This window comes from Zootoca vivipara, chromosome 3, assembly GCF_963506605.1.
Source record: "Zootoca vivipara chromosome 3, rZooViv1.1, whole genome shotgun sequence".
NCBI lineage: Eukaryota > Metazoa > Chordata > Lepidosauria > Squamata > Lacertidae > Zootoca > Zootoca vivipara.
This window is the reverse complement of record NC_083278.1, coordinates 59,446,897-59,466,100: the sequence shown is the minus strand read 5'-3', so window position 1 is coordinate 59,466,100 and position 19,204 is coordinate 59,446,897. Positions and strand designations below refer to the sequence as shown.

The 19,204-nt window shown below is 44.2% G+C and overlaps 1 protein-coding gene across 4 annotated transcripts in view; it reads right to left on the bottom strand.

Moving 5' to 3' along the window:
* Positions 1–19,204, bottom strand: part of ARFGEF3 (ARFGEF family member 3) — a 70,833-nt gene that overhangs the window by 46,778 nt on the left and 4,851 nt on the right. For all 4 annotated transcript variants that reach the window (XM_035108881.2, XM_060272717.1, XM_035108883.2 and 1 more), the window contains exons 2-4: positions 18,575–18,626; positions 4,839–4,920; positions 2,140–2,271 (exon numbers count right to left, since the gene is read on the bottom strand). In XM_035108881.2, coding sequence (XP_034964772.2) covers positions 2,140–2,271; positions 4,839–4,920; positions 18,575–18,626 — 266 coding nt within the window. The remainder of the gene's footprint in view (positions 1–2,139; positions 2,272–4,838; positions 4,921–18,574; positions 18,627–19,204) is intronic.

Below are 19,204 nucleotides of genomic sequence, written 5' to 3'. Positions count from 1 at the left end.
AGTTGCATCATTCAGATTAGTAAACAAGGATGCTTGGCCTTAGCAGAAGATCAGATAGCACCCGTATAGCTGACCTGACTAAATTTGGTGCTGTTCTTGTCAAGATGGCACATGTTCTTGCGGACAAAGCAGAAAAATCCCATTGCACCAAAAGAAAAATGCAAAAACAAACCCCCAAACCCCACCCACTTTGAAAGCATTTAGTACAAATAGCAGTGAAGACTTTGAGTCTACAGTCTAATTCTAACATATGTCCTTTTAAAAAAACTTTAAAAGAAATCATGAAAAGAAATTCAATCTGTGCAATTCCAAAAGGATTCTGGAAGTTAGCCATAGAGTGAACCCTATGCATTTTCATGTCTTATTCATCCTTCATGCAATGAAGGGTGGAGTATAAATTCAAAAAATAAATGGATAAATTCTGAAGTTGTAACTGGCTGGTGGTGCTAAATTAAATATAAGAGGTCTCACAGGAATTATCTAGGTTTTAGACAGTTTGAATTCCTTTAGGATTAGGTATTTCCTTATATATTAAATAGATAATATAGCAGTTTAAGAACCTGCATGTATCCCCACTTCCTCGGAAACATCCGTCTGTCCAAGGCTGCAGCCTGGAACAGTAGCCTTGTTCAAGGCTCATAGTGGAGAGAATGTTTTGGGATAGAAAAAGAAGGAAAAAGGACACTTTCCCAGCCTCTCTCAACAGCTCTTTGGTGATACTAGTGCTCATTTAGACATTTAATGTCGCAAGAACATAATAGCAGCAATGTTTTATAATTTATGTACCTGCCTCCTGGAATTTGCTAAATAATGCTAAAGGATTTAGGTTTGGGTATGGCTGCCAGCCCTGATCTTAAGCTTATTATTGCTATGGGTGTTGGGGTGTAAGTCTCCTCACCCCCCGTCATGAAACATCACTGTAGAATGCCATGAGGTTGTTTTCTGTTTCTGCATTCAGCAGGCCCTTGCAGTCACTGTGTATGGGGTCCTTGCAATGGGGTCCTAGGTTCTAAATATCCCTTTGCTTTTCCATTTACAAAATAACACGCTTCCACAAACACAAATATTCATTTTCAGCACTCACTTTCATACACATCCTTCTCTTATATACCCCAAAGGTGAAAAACCATCTATCTTAACACTACTTCTCACCAGTCAGGCATATCTTTTCCAGGAAGGAACTGACATGACAAAAGTCAGTTGGAACAAGGATCTAATGGCCTCCCCTCATCTCCAGTGCACAAGGCTGCATGCCAAGGAAGCACTCCTCCTGATTTCATTCTCAGCAATTAAAGTGTGTATAGTTCTAGGAACAGCAGTGTGCATTAAATATACAAAGGATTTACAAGTCTCACACTTCAGTTCTGGCACTGGAGTATTTTGAGCGCAAGGGGTTTTTTTAAAGCTTCTCGGGGAAAAAAAAGAACAACCCACAATGTTAACCTTTTCCCCCGCCCCACACGTTCTCATCCCATCAGCCCATGATGAGCCGCCTTACATAAACATTATATGCAGCCTCCTTTATCACACAGTGCAATGCTTAATAGCAGCCAGCGTGGTAGGGGTGGGGCCCACTCACCTAAATTCCAGTTTGTTCCTGCTGCTTACTGGGAAGTGAAAAAGCAAGGGGGTGAGGTGCAAGCACACTTGCAGAGCCAATCTGGTGCTCCTGACAGTATGTTTGCACTGCGTCAACGTCCCCACTCCCCCCGATAAGCTGCAGCATTGCAGCCGACTGGAGGTCAGCTGAATGGTGGCACTCCACCATGCCATCTGCTACTGGCAATGCTGTTTGTTAAAGACACCTGATTTTTCCATTAGGCATAAAAATGCAAAACTCTTTGCATGCAGTCGTTTCTAGATACCAGGGGATCCAAAGGATTTTCCGTCTCAACAGTGTGGTCACAATTTAAATCTTCTGTCATAAATGTCATGTTGACACAATGATGCCCTATGAATCCAGACTTCAGTTGGTAAAGCTGAATTCAACTTGCAACAAAAAATATGAGAGCTGGTTTCGTACCATGACGTAAGAAATGTTACTAAGGATTCAGAGAAGCTCCAGAGAGCTGCAGAGTTGAGTCAGTCAGGAAGTCTCCCCTTCAGCCACGTAAGTACTGACGTCTGTTAAATACTAACCTTCATGACTTCTACCTGCAGGTCTTCGTTGAGGGAAGGAGTCACTCTGACTGCATTCAGCATTTGATTAAGCAACTGCTTGTCATCAGAGTCTGTTTCCATGGTTACAAATCTCTCGTCAGACAGTAGCTTCTGCAAAGAGAGAATGTGACTGCTTAATCACAGAGATTCTTGATTTGCTTGATACATAATGCTGGTATAAAAATCATATTAACCCCCCCAAATACCTTATTCTGTTTTTTATATTTTAAAATGTATACCCCATTGTTCACCATGCAGTTCTCAAAGCAGCTTACAACAATGAAATACATAATATACAAAATTTAAAGCTTAAAGTAAACCTCAAAAATCCTCAGAATTTTAAAATGTCAGAAAATAATGTAAAGCATCAGAGATGCATTCAAGGTCCAAAGGCCTCCTGAAATAAAGTGAGTTTTGACCCAGGCATTTGAAACTCAGTAGGGGTGGTGTCTGTGGTGAGGTAGTTCCATAGAGTTGGGCCCACGACAGCCAAGGCACAACTCCTAACTGATTTAACTCATGCTTCTGGCCTATGGGAAACCACTAATAGTGCTCCCCTCAATGATCTCCCATCGTTCCTAGCTAGCAGGGGCGTAGCCAGGATCAAAACTAGGGGGGGGAAGCCATGGTCGTTCAGGGGCGGGGCCAAGGCACGGAAGGGGCGGGGCCATGAAGTGGGCGGGGCTAAAGGGCCAGCGGGCCTGATGAAATTGTGGCGGCGGCAGCAGCGGCCACCTTGTGCTTCTGGGGCTGGTAGCGTTGGCGGCTACCCTGCTTGGCTGGAGAGGACGGGAGGGTCGGGCAGGCGAGAGGGGGTGGCAGGGCGGGCGAGGGCGAGGCAAGACACGGCCGCAGCCACGACGGCTCCGAGGCGTTGCTGCATATCAGCATAATATTTCAACCATGGTTCAAGCCCCACCTTAGGGAAAAAATCCTGCATTGCAGGGGGTTGGACTAGATGACCCTTGTGGTCCCTTCCGACTACAATTCTATGATTCTATTGATATATTACCATAGCATATGCATCATTCTGCTTTCTTGAATTGTCCTACTCCTAGGCATAGCATCCAACTCCTAGAGGCCTAGGTGCCCCCCCCCCAATTACTGGTAAATACCGTATTTGAAAGAGTCATCCCCCCATGTTGATGGGCTTTCTATGTGGGGCTTATCTGCCCCCCCGTATTTTATTAAGGATGGAAGAGGGAGGGAAGGAAGGAAGAAATAGAGAGAGGGATAACTCATATTTGTGGGTGCCTCTGGGTGACGCTGTGATGCTGGAACTCTGCATGTACAGGAGCCTTGTAAGCAGCTTTCTCTCTGCTTGATTTACAGCAGGCACGTCCAACAGGTAGATTGTGATCTACCAGTAGATCACTGGATGTCTGTGGTAGATCACTGGTAGGTCACTGGCACCCCTAAAAAAAGCTCACCCAAAATTTTCCTCCTCCCTCAAAAAAGTTGAACTATGACCTGAAGCCCTAAACAAAAATGGGCCTCCCTCCCTCCTAAAAGAAGCTCAACAAGTTTGACCTAAACCCCCCAAAACAGGGCTTCCCTTCCTTTAAAAAAAACATTTAACATTTGTGTAATGTGTTGGCAAAAGTCTGTTCCTGCCACAGCATTCTGCACTAGCACAATCTCAAACTTCTGGACCAGACCCAAGGGCAGTCCCACATTAAGCACATTGCAATAATCCAGTCCCGAAATTACCAATACAGTGGAACCTTGGTTTCCAAACATAATCCATTCCGGAAGACTGTTCGACTTCCAAAATGTTCGAAAACCAAGGCGCAAAGGGCGGGGGGTGTCTGCAAATTTACAGAGAAAATTGATAAAAATACAGTGGTACCTCAGCGGAAGCCATGCGACTTTCGAGGCACATTCAAAAACGGAAGTATTTACTTCTGGATTTTCGGTGTTCAAGTTTTGAAATGTTTGTCAATGGAGACGTTTGAAAACTGAGGTACCACTGTACATGAACTGCCGCAGTCTGGTTATCCCTGTCCAGGAATGGCTGTGACATGTGTACCAGCTAAAGCTGATAACAGGCATTCTTTGCCACAGAGGTCACCTGTGCCTCAAGTGACAATGATGGTCCAGTGAGTACCCCCAAACTCCTTCAGAGGGAGCACAACCCCATCCAGGGGAAACAACTGACCAAGAACCATCAGATCCAAGAACCAGCCACTCATAAGGGCCCTGTCTTCCCAGAATTCAGACTCAGCTGACTGGCCCTCATCCTGTCCACCACTGCATCTGTGCCCGGGCCCCATTCTTTCACAACTTCTTCTGAATCCGATGTAATGGAGAAATAGAGATGGGTATCATCAGCATACTGATGACATCCTGCAGTAAAACTTCTAATGATCACTCCCAGTGGCTTCATATGAATAGCACTGGGGACAAAACAGTGCCCTGTTGAACCCCACCGCATAACTACCATGGGCCTGAGGAGATATTTAGAGATCAATGTGTAAAAATATCTGGTTTTTGCAGAGTTGAATTGTAGCAAGAATTGAGTCCATCGGTTGCCCACTCACTACTGGTACGTGGCCCCCAAACGATTGCCAATGAGAGAACGTGGCCTTCAAGCTGAAAGAGATTCCCCACCCCTGCCTTAGCAACTAAAATGTCAGCAGGGCACCATCCAGCTGCAGCAGAACCTCATTGCCATATACCTGCATCCCTGCTAGAGCATGCTGGGCCAGCTTCACATTTTTGCTTTCCAAAGCAAGCTGGAGTGGAAGGAGGCACTTCTCCCTGATGGCCAAAGAAAAAGAAACTGTTTAGGAATATGCATTCAGAAAGCCTACATTGTAACTATTGTATTTGGCTCTTGAAAGGCAATTCACAGCATGTGTTACATTTAGTCTTATTTGATGCAAACATTCATCATAGCACGTAATAAAAGAAGCAATTGCAGGTTCCTTCCAGGTGTCCTGTTCATCCAACATCCATGATATGTGATCCATTTGACAATGCTGTTTGTCCCGGCAAAAGTTTTGGGGTGGTCATACCGCTCCATTTGCAGTCTCTGTGCATATCCTGTAACGTCCTGCTGAAATCTTGTAACTTTTCAAAGCACAGATGCTTTGAGTTGGTTTGTTTTGTCTTCCTTTTGTTGTGATATAGTCTCTCTGGGCAGCAATAATGTGGTAGCATTGGTGAACCATTGCAGAACAATTAATAAAGCACTATTATTGTGTCAAGAACATCTGCAAAATAACACCAGACCGGAGGAGCCTGTAGCTAATGGTTACATCCACACCACACATTTAAAGCACTTTAACAGTCGTGGTTTCTGCCCAAGTGTCCTGGTAACTGTACTTTACCCTCATGCAGAGTAAAAACTCCCCTGAACAAACAAAAGTGCCTGGGATTCTTTGAGGGGGAGCTAAGACTGTTAAAGTAGTGGTTTAAATGCATGGATCTGAGCAATATTAGAAGCCTCTAAGATGTGGCTACAGGATCAGGAATAGGCTGGAGGATTATATCTTCCTTCCACACAGCTCTTCTCCTCTTTGGAGCAAATTACCCCCATCCCACTTAACTGCAGTTATGAGAGGCAACAGCACTAACCTGAAGAGGGATGCATCTAGCTAAGATCTGAAACCAGAATTTGAAGCAAATAGAAAGTCCTGGCTAAGAGGGAACCATGGTTAAAATTGGAGACAAATCATTTCTTAACTTTCTCGAGAGAAAGGAGGGAATGGGGGCAAAGAAAGCACACGGCCCTTTGGTTACCATAACAACTGATCAGCTGTTTAATGAAACAGAGAAGAACCAGAAGACCAGGGACTGGAGCCTGGATTCCCCACCACTACAATCACACTTAATGCATATTAGAGTCATAGAATTGTAGAGCTGGAAGGGACTACGAGGATCATCTAGTCCAACCCCCTAAAATGCAGGAATCTTTTTACCCAACCTGGGACTCAAACTCATGACCCTCAGATTAAGCGTCTCATGCTCTATTGACTGCTTGGTCTGAGCTGGTAAGCTTCTCTACCTAGAGACTTTAGATCAAGCATCCCCAAACTCAGCCCTCCAGCTGTTTTGGGACTACAATTCCCATCATCCCTGACCACTAGTCCTGTTAGCTAGAGATGATGGGAGTTGTAGTCCGAAAACAGCTGGAGGGCAGAGTTTGGGGATGCCTGCTTTAGATTCTAGGAGCTGAATCCAGATGTTTAAGGAAATACGGTAGTGTTATTTACTCCTTGCTACCACTCTAATTTTTTCAGGGGCTTTGGCAAGTTTAAAAGGAACAGCAAGTGGGAAGGCATGCCTGTGTGCACATTCTGAACATTTCTGCATGCTCCAATTTGGTTCATTTGCACCTATGGTATCTTAAGAACTACATCTTCCAATCACTACCATTTTTCTGGTCAGCTGGCAATCAGCCAGACTTCCACTTTTTCAGTAGAAGAGGAAGCAGACATACTGTATTCCATTACAACTGAGCCAGTGAGTGCTTTATTTACAAGTGAAAGCCAGTGCTACCTTTTATGGCTCACTGCATAGCAACTGTGTGCATTTCAGCAAAATGCCCACCATCTCTTTCCCTACCCATTGTCCTCCAGACATTTTGGATTGCAATTCCTATCAGCCCCAGCGAGCACGGCCAATGGTCAGGGGAGGAAGGGAGCTGTAGCCCGAGAGATCTGGAGAGCACCAGGCTGATAAAGGCTGATCTACAGCCGTATCCTTTTAACTGATAAAAATCAGATTTCTTTTAAAAAACAAACAAACCTCAGAAGCAACAAAATGCATTAAAAAACCGGGACTGATTCAATTACGGTAGTTGCCTCCCTGTTCTTGAGAAAAGCATTTAGCTAAAGCTCTAATAAATGCTAATGGACCATCTATAGTCCCATCACAACAGTTAACAAAATGAACTGTCATTGTGTCATTTCCTGTCCCTCTAAGTGATTATATATATATATATATATATATATATATATATATATATATATAGTAAATTGACTGCATGTTGCTGCAGTTGAGAGCCTGTGATTTCGGAATGGGCCATTCCTTTCTCCACCATGACCCTCCTTCAAGCTTCTACTTTGCCTTAGAAGCAAAGGGATTGCTGATTGAGGATGATTAGTGAGTTTGTTTGTTTGTTTAGCAAAAGCATCCTATGCATCCAAGTATAAGACTGCTCTGACTATTTGTTGTGCATAGGATCCTTGCTGCCTTGTTTCCTAAACCTGTAACCAGGGCCGTCCCTAGGCCCGGGCTGGGTGGCGCAAGGTGCCAGGGTGCCTGGCCATCAGGGGCACGGAAGGGGCGCCGAACGCTGGTGTCTGCCTCCGCGCGCCTCTGCTGTTGAGCGGCTTCAGGCAGCTCTCCAGAGGTGCACGGGGAGCACGAGCCTGGGGCCGCCTCTGCCACAGCTGTTGAGCGGCTTCAGGCTGTTCTCCAGAGGTGCGCGGGGAGCGCTGGCCTGGGGCCACCTGAATTGCTGAGAGGTGCAGCGCAGTGGCTCCAGGCTCGCGCTCCCTGCGTGCCTCCGGAGCTTCACGCGGGGAGCGGGAGCCTGGGGCCGACTCCTCCATGCCTCTCAGTTTTTGATCGGCTTCAGGCCGCTCTCTCACTCACGGGGGGCGCCGGAGGTATCTTGGCACCAGGGCACCAGATATGGTTAAGACGGCCCTGCCTGTAACCCTGTGAACATGTTTGGAATTAAGGGGCTAAGGCAGCAAGGGAGTCAATTGCAGCAAACAAAATGTGTGGAGCTGCCCTAATTATTCATAAGGTGCACTGTTTGGGCTGAGAGCAGACAAGAACCTACAGGATGGCGGTGAAATTAGAGAAACCTATGGACCAATGTACTGTATTCACATTCCTATTGTGGTGAGCTAGAAAGAAAGAAATGTGATGAGGAAACCCTCTTCCATCATTAAAATGAGAGAAATAGTGCAGATCCTATTGGCTGGCTCTTTATGATTAGGAAAGAAACTGCTTGTCTAACCCTCCTTTGGTGTCTTCCTCAAATAGCTTTTGCACAGTGTGAACAGAGAAGCTATAATTCCGTAGGGGGGGGGGATCCTGCCTGAAACTGAAGGAGTTATTAAAATGTAAATGCCATCAATGCAAATCAGTGACCTTTCCCACGTTCCATTTTGGGAATTGGCTGAGCTGCCTTTTTCTTGTTTCCAGGTCTGAGATGTGACATGACAGGCCAACTAAAATCTAGAACACTAGCAAGGTCACAGAAACACAGTCGCTGGCTGTGAGAAGCCGATAGTAAAATGGAAGTTCAACTACTTCATTCTGGCAGTAAAAGACTTCAAATGTGAAGAGAATGGAAATGGCTCATTAATTCAAGCTCTGAATTAAAACTGAGATGGAAATGAGAATTGGCACAAATTGAATCTTTTCTTCTTACAACATCTGTAGAACGTTAACAAACCCAATTGTCCTCAAAGGCTGATTGAGGAGATGGAGAAAGTTTACAACCCAACACACTTTGCCTCTTTCCATATGACCTGTTTATTCAGCATTCATTCTGGTTTGTTTGCAGGGATGTTAGATATTCTGGCATCTAGCACACATAATCCCACATTTCCCCATGACTTTGCTTATCGCAAAAGGTCTGATGTGGAAAGTTGTGCAAGAGCTCCAAATAAACTTTGATTTTGCAACCTGCATTTGTTGGTTTGTGACTGAATTCCACCACAAAACACCAATGATCTGGAAATGCCCTTTGTAACTTTTGGTCCTTCACATCAGATGCAAGGAACTGACAGTTAGTGTATACTAACCCATTGTGCTTTTAATATGTCCATCCCTTTTCAAGATGAATAGCAACATCTCCTATCTCTATAGGGAATTGGGGGGGGGGGAGACTGCTATTTATACATTTTCTTGTTTTTTATAGCTGACTAGACAGGCATTCTAGGGGACCCAGGTGGCACTGTGGGTTAAACCACAGAGTCTAGGGCTTGCTGATCAGAAGGTCGGCGGTTCGAATCCCTGCAACAGGGTGAGCTCCCGTTGCTCGGTCCCAGCTCCTGCCTACCTAGCAGTTCAAAAGCATGTCAAAGTGCAAGTAGATAAATAGGAACCGCTCTGGCGGGAAGGTAAATGGCGTTTCCGTGCGCTGCTCTGGTTCACCAGAAGTAGCTTTGTCATGCTGGCCACATGACCTGGAAGCTGTCTGCGGACAAACGCCGGCTCCCTCGGCCTATAGAGCGAGATGAGCGCCGCAACCCCAGAGTCGGACACGACTGGACCTGATGGTCAGGGGCCCCTTTACCTTTACCTTTAGACAGGTATTCTAGCACAGACAAATACAAGCATGTCATCTTTACATAGAAAAGGTGGGTCACTGGTGCTAGGGAGTAAGTGAAGTCTTCCCGGTTTGTTTGCAGCAATTCTTAAAAAAAAAAAAACGTCTACATGATTACTTATGTGACAGAGTTCAGTGGTGGTGGAGTAACAGTCTGTAAAGAATTAAACATTGAATAATAGTAGTATCATCATCTTATTAAAGGTCACAGTCATGGGACAGTTCCATTGCCCCCATCAATAAGCATATGATGAAAATTCTCAATTCGGGCATGCCACATGGAGCTAAAAATATAAAGCAAAGGAACAAAATATGGCTGGGAAGATGCAGTACTACTGTAAGTGTAGCCTTGAAGAAAAGTTAAATACAGGGCTCTAAAACATTTCTGCTGACCAAGTCAAAAGTTGTAGTCACCCCAACTGTCAAGTTTCTCATCCCGCAACTAGTAGGGAGTCTGTACCATTGGGAGATGCTGCCACAAAGTGCACTGAGCGCCCTGAGGCAGGAACTTCCAACCCTCTCTGCACCTTGCGTTTGCCGACAGAGAGGTGGAGGGAAAGTGTTCACTGTACACCCCACCCCTGCCTTTTCTGCTCCTCAGCAGGAAAAATAAAAAACCAGTTTCATCTGCCTTGGCAGAAACTCTTTGGAGAGCTTGGTCAAATCTTTGAAATAATTCCCAGACTTCTTCCCAAGTCTGGGGAAATTGCAGGAACCACAGAGCAATTGCCGAGACAACCCTGCCCCCCACCTCGGCAGAGTTGCCAGAGTTAAGGTACCACCTTTGCCAAAGCAAGGAGGTTTGTTGAAACCTGGTCAGATATATTCAGGTTTTGACCGACATACATCTTTGAATTATTCAGAAGTAACAGAGATGACACAACCTTGAAGGCAGAAAGTGAAGAGGAATTGAAGAATCTTTTAATGAGGGTGAAAGAGGAGAGCGCAAAATATGGTCTGAAGCTCAACATCAAAAAAACCAAGATCATGGCCACTGGTCCCATCACCTCCTGGCAAATAGAAGGGGAAGAAATGGAGGCAGTGAGAGATTTTACTTTCTTGGGCTCCTTGATCACTGCAAATGGTGACAACAGTCACGAAATTAAAAGATGCCTGCTTCTTGGGAGAAAAGCAATGACAAACCTAGACAGCATCTTAAAAAGCAGAGACATCACCTTGCCGACAAAGGTCCGTATAGTTAAAGCTATGGTTTTCCCAGTAGTGATGTATGGAAGTGAGAGCTGGACCATAAAGAAGGCTGATCACCGAAGAATTGATGCTTTTGAATTATGGTGCTGGAGGAGACTCTTGAGAGTCCCATGGACTGCAAGAAGATCAAACCTATCCATTCTGAAGGAAATCAGCCCTGAGTGCTCACTGGAAGGACAGGTCATGAAGCTGAGGCTCCAATACTTTGGCCACCTCATGAGAAGAGAAGACTCCCTGGAAAAGACCCTGAAGTTGGGAAAGATTGAGGGCACAAGGAGAAGGGGACGACAGAGGACGAGATGGTTGGACAGTGTTCTTGAAGCCACCAACATGAGTCTGACCAAACTGCGGGAGGCAGTGGAAGACAGGAGTGCCTGGCGTGCTCTGGTCCATAGGGTCACGAAGAGTTGGACACGACTAAACAACAACAGAGATGTTGCTTTGGAAGTTCTAAAGATATATATGACTTTTTCTAGAAAGCATTCACAACCTGGTGTGTGATGTGTGTCATGGAAATTCATGCTTCCTTATCTCTTACTTCAGGGAGAAGCCAGCAAATTAATTAGGCTGTGCTGTGTTTACCTGGATACAGCTGTCGTTTGTCTCCAGAAATAATGTGACATTTGGGTAGTCAGGGAGATATTATGTTCAAATAAATGCCACACAGCAAATTTCATCCTTTGCTTTCTCACTGAGGTGTAAGGCAAGCAGTCAAGATTTGGGCCCGGTTAAGAATTGTGTACCAGTCAACACCTGGCAGGCCCTTCACAAAATTGCTTACCGATACTGTATATTATTTATTTATTTATTTTAAAAAACTGTTGGGGTATCAAATCCTGGGAGTTTATATATGCCGTATTAACCACCTGGGGCTTGCCATGAAAACATATTTGTGATTAGCTTGCAATCATTTCCACCTCGAATTTAATAGGTCTAAATATAGCCTAAGAGCAAATGTTGCTCAGGTGTTGCTACTAGCAACCTAGGATAGATTAAAAACTCAAGGACGGTGGTGGGGGAAATCATGACTTTTTTTCCCTAGGGTGGGGTGACAGGCTGCTATGACAGGCATAACTGCTTTTGTGTTGATAGCAAACATGAATAAACTATAGGCAGTTATAAGTAGCATAGCCCAAAGGAAGTAAAATCATTCATATTATGGGCTTCGGGAAACATCTCCCTTAGAAGGGCTATTGCTCACTTACAGTTGAACTAATTGAATCCATCTTTATTTCATTCTTCAACGGAATCATTTAGATATAAACACAGAATCCACATAGAATTGTCAAGAAGAATGGGTGTTAAAAACACAGTGTTCTTTCTCAAGAACAGATGAACAATGGGGGGGGGAATGATAAAAATAGCAACAAAGCTATGTTGTGGGATATGCTAGAAAGACGAGGTGGCCTTGGAACATAATCTGAAGCCGTTCTCAAAGGGTAGCTACATTAGTCTTTAGAAGTACAAACAACAAACATTTTTGTGGCATTTTAAAGGCAAAAAGATTTACTGTCAGATGTGTGAAATGTTTTCTGTACTTCAGGAATACAGTATACATTAATGGTGATGATGGGGGAACTATAAACAGTGGTGTCAGAAGGAAATGAAATGCAGACAAATACAGTGATAATTGCATTATCAACAGTGGTCATTCATAAAAAAACCCAGTAGTTAGTAGCACAGGCATCCTGACATTAACATACACAGTGTGATAAAAACCCATTGTACTGATTAATTGGTGCACTTGCACCACTTGCAGCATTGAAATTCTGTTGTTTCACATCCCTTTGAAGTTCCTTTGTTAAAATACAGCTACTTTTTAGCCAATTGCAAAGTGGTCCTTTACATAGAGGCCCGTCACTTTGTCCTACATACGGTAGAACACAGAAGGCCATTCTTGACAGTTATGTCACTCCGGTAGATGAAGAGGTGAATGAACCCCTCACGTTGTGGATGATACAAAGACATGGTTGGCACCTGGGTCTGCCACAGGTCTGCCACAAGTAATGCAACAGAGGTACAGATTTGGGGATCAGACCTGTGGCAGGTCTGATCCCCACAGGTCTGATCCCCAAATCTGAACCTCTGTTGCATTACCTGCTGTTCTTGGTGAGCAGCTGAGGCTGTCTGTAAGCAAATACAGGCCAGCCCCCACTGTGAAAAGGAAATATACTTGCCCACAATTGGCTGGAGATTCTTCGTGACAGGTTTGATTGGTTTTACCTGTCAGCAGACAGGGCCCCCAATATTTTCAAGGAGGAGGCTGGCCTGGCCATCCTCAAAAGGATGCACAGAACTAAGATGTTTGGCCCTGTCATGTCCTTTTGAAGATCACCAGGGATGCGGCACAGCGAAGAGTCTTCACCGCGCGCCAGAGAACCCTCCTGCCGACCTCTGCCAGGGACACACAGGGTGAAGCATCTTTACCCCGCACATCCTTTTCACAAAGGTACGGCTGCTGGTGGTGCATGGATGGGCCAAGTAGGCCTAGCTGGGCTGGGGGGGGGGCATTGCACATGTGATGTCATGCACATGTGACGGGCCCTTTTAATGTTGGGCACTGCCTGGCAGTGTCAGCCTGTCATTTTCTCTTCTACTTTTGTCCCTGGTAGATTGACAAAGTCAGGAACAATCTCTTTTGGGTCAGTGGTGCAGCCTGATATAATTTGTTTTAGGTGCAAGTCTCTTTTTGATGATGCAGTTGTATAACAGGACTTCATCATAGAGAATAGTTTTAGGGGTGTGTCCTAAGTGTGTAAGAAACTTGACTTACCTCTTTTCAATCTTTCCCTTTTTTAAAATGGATACATTTCACTTCATTATTATAAATCAGTGCTGCGGCTTTATTCACATTTTTCCTTCCATACTTGCTTGGCCAAATGTGCTGCTGATAATTCAGGGCATCCAGCAATTACTGGAGTTCCTTTTGGCTCTTTCAGGGTCTTTTCTTGGACATCCACAGGCATTGTCATGGCCAAACTACACATTTCATTAACAATAACCTAGGCAGAACCTGCCATTTTACATTCTTGATAAAAAGCTGCAGAGAAAGTCAATCTGGACTGGGACAATGACACATAGGAGAATAGCCCCATTTCCCACATTATGTTTTACCATTTCACTCCTCCCCCAAAATAATGATTTCCTACTGAAGGTACTACAACAGCCTGGGATGTGATTTAGGGCAGGAAAAAGGAGCATATGCATATAAGCACTCCACATCATCAAGAGCTATGCATGCAAGGTAAAGGGATCCCTGACAGTTAAGTCCAGTCGCAAACGACTCTGGGGTTGCAGCACTCATCTCGCTTTACAGGCCGAGGGAGCCGGCGTTTGTCCACAGACAGTTTTTTCAGGTCACGTGGCCAGCATGACTAAGCCGCTTCTGGCAAAACCAGAGCAGCGCACGGAAGCACCGTTTACCTTCCCGCCGGAGCGGTACCTATTTATCTACTTGCACTGTGTGCTTTTGAACTGCTAAGTTGGCAGGAGCTGGGACCGAACAACGGGAGCTCACCCCATCACATGGATTTGAACCGCGGATCTTCCAAGCGGCAAGTCCAAGCGGCACAGTGGTTTAAACCACAGCGCCATTTGTAAAAGTCAGGTGGTTTACTAATCAATCCTTCATGTTCTTCTATCACATGGAGGAAACTAATGAAAAAAGGAGCATGCCTCAGGTGGATCTACGTGCTCAGAAAAGCAGGCCACTCTCCAGTGCTTTATTTACTTCTGTTTCAGTGTATCTGAAGAAGTGTGCATGCACACGAAAGCTCATACCAATGACAAACTTAGTTGGTCTCTAAGGTGCTACTGGAAGGAAATTTTTTTAAAAAAAATTACCGGTAGTAGGGTTTTATGGTTTTATTCTTACTAGCTCCAACCAGTAGCAGACGGTGGGGTGGGGTGGCAGTGCTCACCTGACCTCCAGTTGGCTGTGTTACTGGGAGGTAGAAGGGGAGGACAAAGGCAGAAGCAAGGTGTTAATTCCTTGGTGAGGGCACCAAATTGGTTCCCCCAGTGCACTTGAACCACACTGACCGTACCACTGCCTCCCCCTCTGCCTCCTGGTAGAGCAGTGATGTGGTCAGCCAGAGGTCAGGTGAGCACCACTGCCCAGCCCTGCCATCCATTACTGATTCCTACACAAGATGCACTCAAACTTTCTTGGTTTCTACACATTCTAGTAACATTAGTTACTTGCGCTGTGCTGCAAGGGGTGTCAAAAAAATGCTGTAGAATAGAGGGAGGAGGTGCCAAATTTTAGCATCACTGAAATTTGAGAGCTCAAAGTCTTGCAGTGGTTGGATACAGTTAGTTTATGAACACATGCTAATAACCAACTCTGTAGTACAATGCCATTCTCTGCCCTTCACTTAGCTCGGTTGTTCTACCCCAGTATAATCATTCCCTTTAACACCATGCAGTAACAGCTTGTCAGCACACAGCAACTTCTAGATGGTGTCACTGAGTAGTGCAGGATGGCAAAGAATCGTTAACATCAGGGAGAATAAACAAGGCACACCTTTATGTAGCCTATCTTGATTTCAGCAAGGCCTTTGACAAGGTGTCCCATGGTATTCTTGTAAAGAAGCTGGTAAAATGCGGGCTACACAATGCTACCATTCAGTGGATTTGTAACTGGCTGACTGAACGTACCCAAAGGGTGCTCATCAATGGCTCCTCTTAGAATCATAGAATTGTAGAGTTGGAAGGGACCCTGAGGATCATCTAGTCCAACCCCCTGCAATGCAGCTGTCCCATATGGGGATCAAACCTGTGACCTTGGAGTTATCAGCACCATGGAGAGAAGTGACTAGTGGGCTGCCACAGGGTTCTGTCTTGGGCCCAGTCTTATTCAACATCTTTATCAATGACTTGGATGATGGGCTTGAGGGCATCCTGATCAAGTTTGCAGATGACACCAAATTGGGAGGGGTAGCTAATACCCCAGAGGACAGGATCACACTTCAAAATGACCTTAACAGATTAGACAACTGGGCCAAAGCAAACAAGATGAATTTTAACAGGGAGAAATGTAAAGTACTACACTTGGGCAAAATAAAAATGAAAGGCACAAATACAGGATGGGTGACACCTGGCTTGAGAGCAGTACATGTGAAAAGGAAATAGGAGTCTTGGTAGACCACAAACTTGACATGAGTCAACAGTGTGATGCAGCAGCTAAAAAAGCCAATGCAATTCTGGGCTGCATCAATAGGAGTATAACATCTAGATCAAGGGAAGTAATACTACCACTGTATTCTGCTCTGGTCAGACCTCACCTGGAGTACTGTGTCCAATTCTGGGCACCACAGTTCAAGAAGGATACTGACAAGCTGGAACGTGTCCAGAAGAGGGCAACCAAAATGGTCAAAGGCCTGGAAACGATGCCTTATGAGGAACGGCTTAGGGAGCTAGGTATGTTTAGCCTAGAGAAGAGAAGGTTAAGGGATGATATGATAGCCATGTTCAAATATATAAAAGGATGTCATATAGAGGAGGGAGAAAAGTTGTTTTCTAATGCTCCAGAGAAGCAGACATGGAGCAATGGATTCAAACTACAAGAAAGAAGATTCCACCTAAACATTAGGAAGAACTTCCTGACAGTAAGAGCTGTTCGGCAGTGGAATTTGCTGCCAAGGAGTGTGGTGGAGTCTCCTTCTTTGGAGGTCTTTAAGCAGAGGCTTGAAAACCATATGTCAGGAATGCTTTGATAGTGTTTCCTGCTTGGCAGGGGGTTGGACTGGATGGCCCTTGTGGTCTCTTCCAACTCTATTATTCTATTCTACTATCTGCTAATGCTGCTGGACCATATGCAGTGCTTGATTGTGAAAGAGTTTATACAATATACATTCATTTTTTTCCTGAGGCAACAATGAACCATGTCAGCAAACTCAATAATCCGGAACAAAAGTAATACAAAACGTTGGTCTTAAGCCAGATGCAGTGACACAAGACCTCACAATGTTATCTGCTTCATATGTGCAATGGAACAAATGTCAGATGGCCAGCAAACCCACTAGCATCAGTAGCAATCATCAAGCTAACCCTCTGTGAATGAGAGGTAGTCTGCGGAGTAAATCAGTTTTTCCTGCTTACTTAAGACTCCTGGACAAAGCTGATGGAAAATAAATCAGATGGGAGAAGGAAGAAGTGATGAAATAAACACTACTCATGTACTGAAGGTTATTAAGCTATACTCTGGGCTCAAAGCTTCCTGAACAGAGATGCCTTAGTTGTAGAGTTCAGTGGAACTACTCACTATGACACCATTTGTGGGAAACTGTCAGTAAGACAATTCTTAGTTCTTGATATAAGAAAATCTAGTTTTATAGGGTTTGCCAGAGTTCCATTGTGTAATATCAAGAAGTGATGAAACTTCTCCCAAAGGATAGGATAAAATTTCCTTCCATTCAATTCTACTTTCATCAATAAGTTTATTGTATTATCCAAAAGACAATGACAATTTCATAAGTTTGCTGAACTATGAACCATTATAAAAAAACATACACTAATACTGGTAATATAAAACAAGCATCAGTGATAAGGAAAAAGAGAAGCCAGAAAAACAGTCAGCTAGAAGTCTTGTAAGTTTCCTTTCATAGGGCAAAACAACATGCTTTCAGAAACTATTACTCATATTTTTATTTGATCACTGGATATTTTCAAGCAATGTATTTGATGAAATAACATTTCCTGAAGATTAGAAAGCAATCAGTTCAAGTCTAGAGGTGTAAGTTTTAAATGAATACAGAAAGCTTTTTAGGCAGCAAAATCTAGACAGACCAATGATCCAAATTGATTGTATCACTATTTGGCAAGATTTCACTAGTAAAAAGCAGTTGTAACTGCATATGAATTTCCCTCCTCTGTAGACTGAAGAAAATGAATTGAAACCATGGCAGAAAATAATCAGAATGGAAAAAGGAGCCAAAAACCTATGAAAGAGTTTTGCAAAATCCTAAAGAGAATCTGAGTCTATCATTACTCAATCTTAACCTAAATTACCTCACCTTCAATAGAAAGATGGTGGAATATTATAGATAGCAAAGCCAAGTGAAAGATACGTTGTGATTGAAGTCTCCAACATGGTGCCTATGAGACCTGCTGGGGCCAAGCTCCAGGCCAAATTGGAATGGTGGCATAGTCTAAGCTTCTCTAACTCTTCTCCATGTCTCCTTAGGCCCTCCTACTATTTTGATTGGCCAGCAGACTTGGAAAAGAGGGGAACAGTTCTCTCTGCTGCTGGCATCCAATTAGAATTGGGCATTTTTCTCTGCTGGTAGCACCCAGGTAGAATATTAGCAGGAGAGGGAACAGTTTCAATTGGACATCACCAGTAGACAGAAGAGAGAAAACAGTTCATGTCTGACTCCAAGAAGAGATAGCCAACAGTAGCTGAGCCTATGTCTCAGTGCAAAAGGGAAAGGAAGGAAGGCATTCAAGACTCTTCTTTTAAAACAACTTTCATTCCCCCTTGTATTTAAAGTGATGTTGGGGTGAGTGTTTTTGGAAGGCACCTGGTCCTGGGAGCCCTTAATTCTGGCAGTGCCTCTGAGTGTATCAGCATTCATACCATTCAGCTGCATGGGCTGTATCCTTAGTCAGATGAAATTGAACCCTGGTAGACAACTGCCTGTACAATCATATTTTCAAACAAAATGTACAACATTGCTTTCTTGGGACCGGACCATTTTCTGAACACTACAAATCTGTAAAAATAACTTGTAAGTGATAAATAGAAAATGATAGATGACACCCCTAGTATGGCTTGCTTGCAGCATGCTGCAGGTTTTCTACCAGAGAGTTCTTACTCTGGTTTCAACAATCCGCAAGTCTCAAGCTCTGCAGCCGCTTCATGTATCTTTGTTGACATCTATAACCAAGGCAGTATACATTTCCTACCTTAGCTGATATGGAGGGATCTTTGTAGCAGCCTCTGGGGATTGTAACAGTTCTGTATAGAGAAGGGAGAAGAATCATTATAGAGGGCAATGAAGGCATACTGTACAACTTTTTCAAGCCATCACCTGGGACATGTTTCTCCCAGGAAGCACTTTTTCAGGGCAAGATCTCATGCAATGCTCCAAAACATGCAATTTTGGGTGCTGGCTGAGATTGCGGCCCTGAAGAAAGCACTTTTTTTCAAGGCAACAGTACAGCACCCAAAATGGCCACCAAGATCTTGCATGAAAAAAACATGTTCCTTTTTTCCAGGGCATTTGGGAGGTATGTGGGGGGCAGGTACTACCAGTATACTTCAACATAAATTGCCTACATTCTCTGCATCTTGTACAAATTTCATTTAAACTGGCCGATCAAGTTGTGACTACTGTATGTGTAGACATAATTGTTACAGATGTAACAGCCAAACAGCATTCACATGCAGCTCACTAAATTGTTGTAGCAGGAACATAACCAGCCAGGTCGAGCTGCCCAGGAAGCAACTTTTTTTTTTAAGTGGGTAGGAGCTGAGAAAGACAAGCAGTTTGCATTTCTGACCATGAAGGGAACGAACATGTTTAATGCTTGGCA